We start from the raw sequence: 11898 nt of genomic DNA on the forward strand, positions 1-11898 counted from the left end.
CTATATGGTAAGGTAACATAATCTACATGCATGTAGAACTAGAATAAATGGAACAAGGTGACCTAATTTGAAAATCATGCCCAAGGGCCCCTCACTAGTACAGCCCCTGTGTAGCCACGCTGTCTGCAAATCCTTACTCAGTGTCCTTTACCCTGGGGAATATATGGCATCTGATCTTCCCTCTCTCTTGTCTCCTTCTCCCTGATGTAAGCCAAGGTACCCCAGTTCTTTCTGGCCTAGAACCACTGTCAGCTCAGTCTCCCTAAATGTCCCACCTGGGACTGAGTCCTGGCTGCTCCACAATTTTAGCATGTGACTTGTACAAGTCATCTCACTTCTCTGGAAGTTATTTTCTCTGCAAAATACAGATAATAGCATCTACCTCTGAAGGTAGAATGCCATGTGAGAATGACCCGAGGTGATATAAATACAACATGTATGTCTGGGACATAATAAATATCCAGCAAATGTTGATTGCTATCATCATCAGTATTGTTTTCTTTGTTTTTCTTGTGAAATATCCAGCTTGCAGATTGGGGGTTTTCTAATACATTGATGCCATAACCATATCCTCCAGAAGCTGCTCCCACAAAATTCCTGTCTTGTGACAACACTCCCAAGCACACTCTCCTCACACACAGCAAGGGTGGGTAAGAGCAGAGATTCTCAAATTTGAATTGGGCTCTGTAGTCCCAAGATACCTACCACTAACCTAATAATCATGCCCTGTGTAAACTAATACAGTGTCAGCATCGTATGTTCCCAGAAAACATAGACCATAGGCAACTGCTGTTCATAACTTTAGGATTAGTCTCCTCCTTTCCCTTGACCAGACAATTCTGCAAAAGTAAATATATAACTAAAAACTCCAGAAGCAAAGAGTGGCAAATTGCACTGTTCTGTTGAAAGACTCCTCCATTTGGGGGTGGATACTAAATCACATCCTAACATTGCAAAATTGTCCGAATGTAATTAACCTGCATTTCTTCACATTCCTGCTGTGGCAATTGTTTGAGACATAGCTTTATAAGGGATCAAAAGAACAGTGAAGGACACATGATGCTGTGAACATCTGAGCGCCCAGCAGGGGAAGGATGCTAACCAGAGGGGCAGACAGGAAGGCCAGGCAAGGCGGAGCCTGGAGGAAGGCCATGTCCAGTCTGCAGATGCTCCCACTGCTGCTCTTACTCCACATGCAGCTCTCCAAGGCCTTTCCACTGCCTCCTCAACACAATGAAGAGAAAAATATAAAAATTGTTCAGGTAAATTAACAATCCGACGGGGTGGTTTATTTGCTGGTAATTAGGAGATAGTATGAGTTGTTTTTGCTTTTTAGCTAAAACAGCCTGAAAGAAATTATGTGGATGACTTGTTTGAGCTTAAATATCTCATTTGAGTGATTTGAAGGGTTCTGAGCTATATCTTCTAAAAGCCAGGCATGAAAGCAAACTGAGCCCTTCAAATGCTGAAAAACACTACTGCTGAGCTGCCTCCAGCTGGGGAACCATGGTTTTAATTACAAAATTGAATGTTTTTCTTTTCTTACGTACCTAAGAATTTCCCTTCCAGTCCATCTGCAGCCCAGTTGTCTGGTGCTTCCCATGTGACTTGTCTCTGCAGCCAAAAATCCCAGGTACACCAGAGAGCAAAAGGATGGGAAACTATGAGGAAATAAAATCAGTTTATAATTTAATCAGATTTCTTTACACCAGATTATAGGGCTATTTATAAACTCTTGGAAGCACTGTAAAAGCAGAACCAATCGTTTTCTTCTGTTGTTTCACAATGTGACTGTCAGGCCAAACTTTTAAGACACACAAGAGAAGGTGGTCACACATTTGTCATGCACAATGTCCTCAGCATTGCAGTTTTAGGAAAGTATTGTTCTTGTTTCTTTTTTCTTTTATATTTAAAAAATGTCTCTTACAATGGTAAAAGTAACCACTGGGGTAATAGCTAGTTTATTCAGGTCTTACTCTGAACAAGGCATTCTGTTACATATTTCACAAATATTATCTCATTTCATCCTCATGACAACTCTGTGAAGGGGATATTATCACTCCCACTTTAGAGACCAAAGCGACTCTTAAGTCAGTTAAGTGATATGTCCAAGAACTCACAGTTAATTTGTGGCAGAAGTAAGATTCAAACCCAAGCCAATCTGATTTCATAGCCTGTGAGAGCACAGACGCACCCTGTCCCCTGTCACTTTCAATGAGCCAGATAGTCACAGGCTGCTTGAGGTGAAAGAAATAAATCTTAGGCCTGGCTAAACACCCCTCAGATCCTTTAATTCCTAATGAGTGTTGGCCCCTTTAAGAAAGTTACTGAGGTGGATAAAATGCTCATGTCAGTGAGGCTGCTGTTGCCCCAAAACTTATTTGGATTTCTTTTTTGAAATTGTCAATTTTCACTTGAGAAGCAACATGATGAAGTGGAACCTGAATTGTTGTCTTGGCAAATTCCTTCCTTCTCTGCACCTCCATTGCTTAATAAAGAGGCGCAAACCCTCTCTGCTGCAATGAAAAGAGGATTAAAAGAGAGAAACTTCATTGATGCAACTAATACCCCAAGAAGTCAATAAATGCTAGTGCTATTTTTAAATAAAAATAAGGCAGTTTCCTGACTGTAGTCTAGCATTTTGCCTGAGAACTTGGACCTCATCTTTTATGAAATACCTATTTTTTAATTGTCATCCAAGCACGTCTTTTCACTGCTTTTAGAGAGAGAGGAAGAAGGGGGAGAGAGAGAGAAACATTGATGTGAGGGAAACATCAATAGGTTTCCTCCCATAGGCACCGCAGCTGGGGATCAAACCCACAACCTAGGCACATGCCCTGACCAGGAATAGAACCCGAAACCTTTCAGTTTTCAGGACAGTGTTCCAACCAACTGAGCCATACCAGCCCGGGCACCTTTTTTTTTTATTTTGTATTTTTTGTATAGACATCAGTTGGAGCACTGACTGAGGGGCTATGCTTTCTAAATGGCACTGTTCTCTCAAAGTCAACCCACAAATTTATGTTCTTTGTTCCTGTGGCTATCAGGTTATTAGACTGTTCCAAGTCTGCAATAACTTAAAAGGAATGTACAATACACAGAGATTTGAAGGTAATTTTCAGAGCAAGTTCCCTCATAGCTTTGTCTTTGTCTAGAATTACCTAGAAAAATTCTACCAATTACCAAAGAGCAGATCTCAGTCTACAAGGATGCACAGCAACAGTGTGATTGTCGAAAAGCTGAAAGAAATGCAGCAATTCTTCGGGCTGAATGTGACTGGGAAGCCAAATGAGGAAACCCTGGAGATGATGCAAAAGCCTCGATGTGGAGTGCCTGACAGCAGAGAATTCATGTTAACTCCAGGAAATCCCAAGTGGCCACACAATAACCTGACCTACAGGTGATACTCCAGGATTTCAAAACATATTTATTCAGCCAGTGCTGACTGAGCACTGGTAAAGCGTCAGGCACTGTTCTAGACATTGGGATACACCAGAGTCAAGTAAATAAATCCCCCTGCCCTTGTAGAGTTTAGACGCTAATGGAAGAGTATGAGAGTGAAAGGGTGAACCTCTCTTCAGTCCAAAGCCTGCCATTTCAGACTTCCTGCTCTGATCATCGAAAGAGGACTATGCCAATGTTAAACTGTCTCTCTAAGAATTCACTTTAGGACCCCCAAAAGGCTTAGTTATTGCTGGAAAGAAACTAGTCCCACCTTCCATGCATCTTATGATAATGACAATAAATAATAATACCCAATATTTGTTAAATACTACAATAATATGTCAAGTAGTGAAATGTTTTACATGTATTTAATCCCCTACAACAACCTTATGAGAGGGGTACTATTTTATTATCCTCACTTTATAAATAAGGAAACTAAATTTAAAACTAGATTGTTCAGAACCCATATCTGTCCTCAGCCCTGAGTCCTACACTCCCTCTTTAAACCCTGTCCAGTGGTAGCTCCTCACGTACATGCCTCACTCCAAAATGGAGAAGCCTGATCTACTTATAGACACAGTGCTGTTCTAAACAATAATGAGCCCTCACACATCTTCTCATTTTGAAGGATTATTAACTATACCCCACAACTGTCCCAGGCTGATGTGGAAGCAGCTATTAAGAAAGCCCTTCAAGTCTGGAGTGACGCATCACCCCTGAAGTTCACTATCTCACAGGGAAAAGCAGACATCAATTTTGCTTTCGTCCAAAGAGGTGGGTTCGAAGCACTCATGCTCAATTTTGCTTTCTCCTGCTGACTCGAGACTTGGCAAAGACCTAATACAAATGGTTTTATTTCAGTTCATGGTGACAATTCTCCATTTGATGGACCCAATGGAATCCTTGCTCATGCCTTTCAGCCAGGCCAGGGTATTGGAGGAGATGTTCATTTTGATGCAGAAGAAACATGGACCAAAACCTATAAAAGTAAGTTAACCAAGGTTAGGTGATATGGTTTCTGAGTAAACAGTTGTCGCACCCCCCCACACACACAGGTTATTATAATAATTCAAACCCACACAAACTGACCATTTAAAATTGTTGCTACCTCAAGATATTAAATCAATTTAGGTTTAAATAAAATCCTGAAGCTAATTACTGATCTTGCTTCCTAGGGCAAAAATCAGAAAGCTACATATCATGGCTAAATCCTGCCTGGCCCTGTTTGCATCAATAAAGTATTAACAGAACATGGCCACACTTATTTGATTATGTGTCATCTATGCATTCACGTTCCAATGGCAGGCTGAGGATTTGCAACAGAGACCAAATGGCTCACAGAGCCTCAAATATTCACCGCCCAGACCTTTACAGAAAACATTTGCTGAACACTGCTTTAGGGTATAGCTTTCTCTTCTCATTCTGAAATTTAACGTTGTTTGAAATAGATCTTATTTTTGGAAATTCAGAAATAATTGGGTTCATTTAGAAAACTGTCTACTAGAAAAGATCAGCCATCTTCTTCTTCATCAAGCTATTTTGTCTTCCTGGAGACCCTTTTCAGTGGTACATTCCTATGTAGCAAGCCTCTCTTTTCAGGAGAAGACTGAGAAGACTTGAACCACCTGAAGGGAGGAACTGAGGATAAGGACAGGTACATCCAGTACACATGGTACTTCGCAAGGCCATGGGATAATACTATGTCACAGAACACTTTTTAGAACGTTTTATCTTTGCTTGGGCCTCGTTCCTCCCACCATTTTATCACCACGTATGCTGTGAGTGTTTCTTCTACATAAGTTCTTGTCCTAGGAGCCATGTGTACCCAAAGATAGATCACACTCTCAGCTGCTATGTATTCCTGTTGCCCAACCTGCTAGTTCAGATGGCTATTACCTCTCACCTGAATTAAATGATCCAGATTCCCACCTGAACTGCTCACCTCCTATCTCTGCTCCTGGTAATTTTTCCAATACTGCAGCAAGGTTTGTCTTTGAAAAGCCCATCTGGGATTACATTAGTCTCTAGCTTAGAACTTTCAGTGTTTACATTATATTGACCAAATAATGTCCAAACACCTTCACTTGGCATTGAAGGCTCTTGGCAATTTTCCAGCCTCATCTCTCAAAGCTTCTCTTCAAAGTTTATGTACAGTGGCCACATTCTGTATTCACCATTCCTAGATCACATCATGTGCTTTCCAACTTCCTTCTGTTTGTTTGTGTTGCTTCTTCTTCCTAAAATGCCATCCTCATACCCTAAACCCCACCTTTCAAAATCTCTCTCTTCCCATTCTGTAAATGTGTCCCACAACCCAGCCTTTTCTTGTCTTTTAGCCAAAATGAGGGCTTCTCCTGAGATTACCCATAGCCTCTCTTTTTCCGTCTCTAAGTGTTCTAGTTATTCTATGCATTCATCATTTTTGCATACATACATTTCCCCTTGCAGATAGTACAGTGCATCTTGATAAATCCCCCGGAGTCCCTGTCACTCAAAGACGTTTTCTGTAATGCATTCGTGAATGCAAAAAAGAAAGAAAGAAAGGATATAACAATTAAGAAAGTAAGGCTTGGAACATGGGTAGAATTTTATACAGCTACTTACCAACAGGAAGTTGAACACTGTGGCAAGAGCACAAATCTTGCCATCACCTGGGGTCAAACCTGGGTTTGACCCCAACTCTACTACTAATTAGTCACAAGACTAATAACAAGACATTCAAACTCTGTGGGCTTCAGTTCCTTACTGTAAGAATAGTTTTGGCAGTACTTCATAAACATGTTGTGAGGATTAAATAATACTATACTTCCTAGCATATAGAAAGTACTCTACAACTGTGATTTCAAATGTAGTCATGTAAGAAAACGTACCATGTATTTGAGAGATGGAGCGAAGACTGGCTGGAGTGAAGGGTTCACCTCAGAAGTCAAACCTTTAAATGTCTGCTGGAGCCAAGTGGAGAGATCTTGAACTTGGCAAAGGAGCTTGGGTTTTATTTGATTTTTTTAAATGTGTGAGCCTTGGAAGTTTTTAAGTTTCCAGTTGTGAAAGGCACTAGGATTGTGAAGTTAAAAGACAAGGGAAGGGAGCAATAAGAGGCAGGGTTTGTCTCTTTCTAGGGGAGAATTCCTGAAGCTGCGTGGAGAGCTCAGAATCAGGGGAGAGCTGGCTCTAGGCTTTGGGCAGTCAGTGAGTCAGCTCTGGATCTGAGACTACTCTGCTGCTTGGCAGGCTTCTTATCCACCTGCTTACTGAGACCCTACTAATGGGGTGGAGGGCCTGAGGGACTGGAGAGGGGGTGAGAGGGTTTCTGAGGGTCACAAGACCTGTGATGGCTCTACTGTCATTTCTCTAAGCCTCAGGTCCTCGTCCATTAAATATGGGAATCAGAATAAAGGCACTTTTTCGTTAATTCTAAAATTTGATGCCAAGTTTATAGTCACCTTATCTAAGCCTCTAACTCCTAACTTGAGTCTGTCTAACCTTCATTTCTTTGCATACCTGAAGGGAAAAACAAAATGACAGGCATGGGAAAGGCTATTTCTCCAGGCAGTTTGGCTTAGAAACTGCACTCCTTGAGGTCTTATTTCCACCACCCTTGGATACCCTTGGAGACACTCATCACACATGCTTGCATTTCAGATTACAACTTGTTTCTTGTTGCTGCCCATGAACTTGGCCATTCACTGGGGCTTTCTCACTCCTCCGACCCGGGTGCCCTGATGTATCCCAACTACGCTTTCAGCGACCCCAGCACCTACTCACTCCCTCAAGATGATATCAATGGCATTCAGGCCATCTACGGTAAGGTCATCCGAAGCACACTGCAGTACACGGTGAGACCTGGGCACGTCAAGAATGTTCATTACAGTCCCTGTTTGTGCTGGGAGAAGTTGGAGGGCACTGGGCATCCATCCGGAGGAGGCTGCCCAGATAGAATGTGCTGGGTCCATTCCACAGAGCACCTGCAGCAGAGCCAGGCACTGAAAAGGATATACTTACAACAACAACACGGATGGGTCTTTAAAACATTACTTCATGGAAAAGAAACAAAATTATATATAATATACAGTGTAAATTAAATTATATAAAATATGAATCTAGATAAATTAAAAGTGCACATAGACAAAGGCATTTTGACATGCTAACAAAAAGATATATATTGAACACATTGAGATTGTTATTTGTGGGGGAAGGAGAGGAATATGAATGGATATAAAGAAATATTTTTTAAAGTCAGAACCGAAACTTCAGGGAAAGATATGGAAGCATTTGGCTCCACTGATAGTACTGTCTAGGTAAAACCATTGCATCTCTCCTCCTTCTTGCTCTCCTGCCCCCTAATGGCTGTGACTAAAAACAAGTGACCAGAGGGGAGAGGGAAGGGAATTTTAGGGGAAAAGTGTGAAGGGTTTGCAGGAGCAATTATAAGGGACACATGGACAATAACAGGAGGGAATAGAGGGGAGGGAGGTGGTGGGTTGGGGGGTTGGGCTGGGGTGAGGGGAAAAGGCAAAAAACTACTTGAACAAAAGAAATGTGAAAATATATAAATATATATATAAGAAGTGCAAAAGAAAAGGAATCAGAGAAGAGGTTTGTGGCTCTAACAAAGCGTGGAAGGAAGAGGAGTGGAACAGAGTAGAGTGGAATGGAGCTAGGGGAAGAATTCTGCCCTCTCTGGTGGGATAGCATTACAGAAGCCAGAGTACTAGAGAATTTCTTCATCACGGTTAGAATTTTTAGGAATGACTAAACCTACTCTAACGGCCTATATTCCCCAACTTCTTTCCCCCCTGAAATAGTCTCCTTCCTTTGCTCCCCAATGTGTTTTAAATTCTCTTAACTATTTCTATTGTATAGGCCTTTGTTCTACAGTGATAAAACACATTGAAATGCAAATAGTTATAGAAAAAATGTTGCTAAAATTTGACTTAAACTAATGCTGTGGGGTAAAGGTCTGATAGCTGTTCCTTTCCTGAAAGTTGATTTTGGAGGGGAAGTCGAAACCGGATACAAAGTGACCAAATGATGCAGGAAGAGGAAGCGAAAAACGAGAGAAGGATGGTATTAGGATTCGGAGGGGGCAAGGAATTCAAATTTCTTTACTTGACAATTTAACCCAAAGTGTCTCTTAAAATCACCATTACTTTTATTTTTAAAACAATTTTAAGAGGGCCAACGTATAGTATTTTGATGCCTTGTGTGATAGCCTGGTCACAGTTCTCTTCGTGTGAAAAAGCCTCATCATCCTAAGAAGTGGTGAAATACAATAAATAATCACACTAGACTCGCGCTTATAAAAAGCCTTGTGTTTTTCAGGACCTTCAGACAGCCCTGTCCAACCAACAGGACCGAGCACGCCCACAGCCTGTGACCCCCGTCTGACTTTCGATGCTATCACCACGCTCCGAGGGGAAATACTTTTCTTTAAAGACAAGTATATGATTGAACTATTCCTTCCTTTGGCTTCTTTTACTGGTGTAACTTACAACTGGGTTTTAATTAAGTCACATATGACTCATTACTCAGCTTTTCCTTTGAATTCTACACATATGCATCTCATCAGAATTTCTGGTGTTTTCTGGGTAACTCAAACCAACCAGGAAAAGAAATCTAAAACATTTATGAACATTCAGATGTTTGTGGTAATATAAATATGAGTGTATGAGCTGCAGCTGCTTGGGAACTGCATAGCTAAGCTTACCTAACACCAAAACATTATTCAGTTGACCCGAATTCAATCAAGTAAATGGAAACTATCACTTCAGGTGCAGAGCAACTCGTTTAAGTGATTGAATTCTTTATTTTCCATTGACTGTTTTGTGGTTGTGTGATCACAGGCTGAGTATTACTTTTGCTGGAAAATTTTAAACATTCTCATGATTTTGTAGGAACAATAATGAAAGACACTAAAATAAGATTTGTCAATGTGTGAGGAGGGGACAGAGCAAAAGGTAATCAAACAAGGTCTCTCTTATGACCCCTCTGAAAACTGTAAAGCACTCACCGGATGGACAATACCACAATGAAATACTGGCTAAATGTTGATTACTACACTAGAAACTTTGTTTTTATTATACTGTTATATCTTTCCAGCAATCTCATAAGGGCTAATTCAAGCCCAAGACTCACAGAGGCTGTCTACTTAGACTATAGGTGTGTGGTTTTCTCCCTTGTGTTCCATCAGATACTTCTGGAGAAGGCATCCTCAGCTACAAAGCGTCGATCTCAGTTTTATTTCTCTGTTCTGGCCATCCCTGCCCAGTGGTATACAGGCTGCTTATGAGGATGTTGACAGGGACCTAGTTTTCCTATTTAAAGGTAATGGCCTAGGATTTCGTTTCCTTTTAGCTCTGCCTAAAGGGAGGGGACAAGGACTTTCTGTGGTGCCTTCCGGGTTCAGAGGAGGTGAGCCAGTGACTGAGCGGTTTATGCTGGCCAGGCTTTTATCTAGAGATTGGGGTTGGACCCCATCTCAGCCACTAATTGCTGTGTAAACTTGAGCAGGTCGTATCCTCTTCCAGCCTCGGTTTTCTCATCTATGAAATGCTAAAACCTTCAGTGTTCCTCCACTGTCATCCCAGATATAATTTTCTAAGATTCCCCAATGCTGTAATGTAATCTCTTTATAGAAATCCCATAAGATAAGACATCCAATTGTCAGCCATATATGTCAGACTGAGAAGTTGGATTATTTTTAATAGGGGCTGGGGAAACCACTGGAGCTATTGTAGCCCAATGAATTTCACTTTATCATAACCTTTATCTTTTAAAGGCTATTTGCCCCATTTTCATTTCTATGATAAATTTATGTAATGAATAAGAAGTGGCACACATTATTTATAAGAAAACAAGAACTTTATCAAACACATAACCTGAATCATTTGTAGGCAACCAATACTGGGCTCTCAGTGGCTATGACATTCAGCAAGGTTACCCCAAGGATATATCAGACTACGGCTTCCCAAGCAATGTTCGAGCAATTGATGCAGCTGTTTCCTACAGGGCAAAAACGTACTTCTTTGTAAACGACCAGTTCTGGAGGTAAGGTAAACTATTGTTTCAACCAGAGATTGAAAGCTATGTTTATTTACCCTGTCTACAAACCACTAACAATCAGGTACCTGAAAGTTTTAAAAATCTAGGTGGTCTTTGATAGTCATCCTTTTTCATAAGTGATACAGTTATGGCTTTTTAAAGTTTTATTTTTATAAATTAAAATGCCTACACAATGGTATTGACAACTCTATATCATGAAACAGAGAAAACCTTAATAAAGCACTAGGGTGTGATGCAAATAAAGAGTTAGGCTAATTCTCGTTTATGAGTTAAAGTCTAACATTCTCAAGCAAATGTTATACAGAAAGCCTACAAAATTTGGTGCCCAAATTAGACTTATTATTTACATTTATGGGGGGGGGAGAAAGATACTGTATATCAGTTAACTAAAAGCCTTAGAAAATACAGCTCTTCTTTAAAAAAAAAAAAAAAACACTGTACCAGTAATCAAAAGTCTATATTAGTAATAATGATACCCATGTATTTTATAAATAGGTCTAAATTTTTAAAAAAGGTTACCATTCTTAGTTTCAGTAAACTAAGGATATTGTGAAGACTGAATGAGAAAGTATGTGTGAAAACACTTTGTAAAGTACATGCAATTAAAATAAAGCCATTACAATTATATGTTGTATTGGTCTTGAAGCACAGGGCATTTTTTTTCTCATCAGATATGATAACCAAAGACAATCCATGGAACCAGGTTATCCCAAAAGCATAGCAAGTACCTTTCAAGGAATAGAAAGTAGAGTTGATGCAGTTTTCCAGCAGAATCGTAAGTAGAAAAAAAAAACCTACTAATTAATTTGTTTAAAAATTTTAAATGGCATTTTTGTATTTGCATGTTATTGTGGGATGAGTGGAGTCTTTTTAATTGGAAACATCAGAGCTCTTACTACTACACGCTAATTCAATACATTGTCTTTTTTTTGTAGACTTCTTCCTTTTCTTCAGTGGACGCAGATATTATGCATTTGATCTTAATGGCCGCAGAGTCACCAGGGTTGACAGAAGTATTCGATGGCTTAATTGCAGATAAAGTTGAAGCAAAATCAAATGTGTTTGTATCCATTTTCTGAATATGAAAGGGAAGTCTAAGTTGTATATCCATGACATATATCCTACTTATATTTTTATCAACAGTAAATAATGTTGTTTGCTATCACTATATTCATTGGACCTGTCCTCAGTGAAAAATACATTTGGTGTATTCCACTGTTTTGCAGAGTCTGATCTAGTTCTTTTATATTCCATCTCATGTTAGTGAACCCATCACAAAAGGAGATTAAGTCCTCTTTGTCACCCCAATATTTACTATTTCATTGCTTGCTTTACTGACTTTTAAATGCTTATATGTTCCTAGGTCTCTTTAAACATATCTTAAGTATACTG

At 40.0% G+C, this 11898-nt stretch overlaps 1 protein-coding gene across 1 annotated transcript; it reads left to right on the forward strand.

Moving 5' to 3' along the window:
- The first annotated feature begins 879 nt into the window (after window positions 1-879).
- Window positions 880-11673, forward strand: MMP8 (matrix metallopeptidase 8). Its single transcript, XM_045818244.1, has 10 exons — window positions 880-1262; window positions 3156-3400; window positions 4073-4218; window positions 4306-4431; window positions 7087-7248; window positions 8767-8884; window positions 9635-9768; window positions 10338-10491; window positions 11178-11281; window positions 11442-11673. The coding sequence occupies exons 1-10, from the start codon at window positions 1095-1097 to the stop codon at window positions 11543-11545; spliced, it is 1461 nt and encodes a 486-aa protein (XP_045674200.1). The 5' UTR covers window positions 880-1094; the 3' UTR covers window positions 11546-11673.
- Window positions 11674-11898: the final 225 nt, after the last annotated feature.

Source organism: Phyllostomus hastatus, unplaced genomic scaffold (assembly GCF_019186645.2).
Source record: "Phyllostomus hastatus isolate PE091 unplaced genomic scaffold, TTU_PhHast_1.1 phas_scaffold_317, whole genome shotgun sequence".
NCBI lineage: Eukaryota > Metazoa > Chordata > Mammalia > Chiroptera > Phyllostomidae > Phyllostomus > Phyllostomus hastatus.

Excerpts from the sequence above, each read along its gene's own strand:
- MMP8 (XM_045818244.1), top strand. The coding sequence starts at position 1,095 with ATGCTAACCAGAGGGGCAGACAGGAAGGCCAGGCAAGGCGGAGCCTGG. Across the intron at positions 4,432-7,086 it reads ATGGACCAAAACCTATAAAA|ATTACAACTTGTTTCTTGTT; the intron begins GTAAGTTAACCA and ends CTTGCATTTCAG. Across the intron at positions 9,769-10,337 it reads CCTAGTTTTCCTATTTAAAG|GCAACCAATACTGGGCTCTC; the intron begins GTAATGGCCTAG and ends AATCATTTGTAG.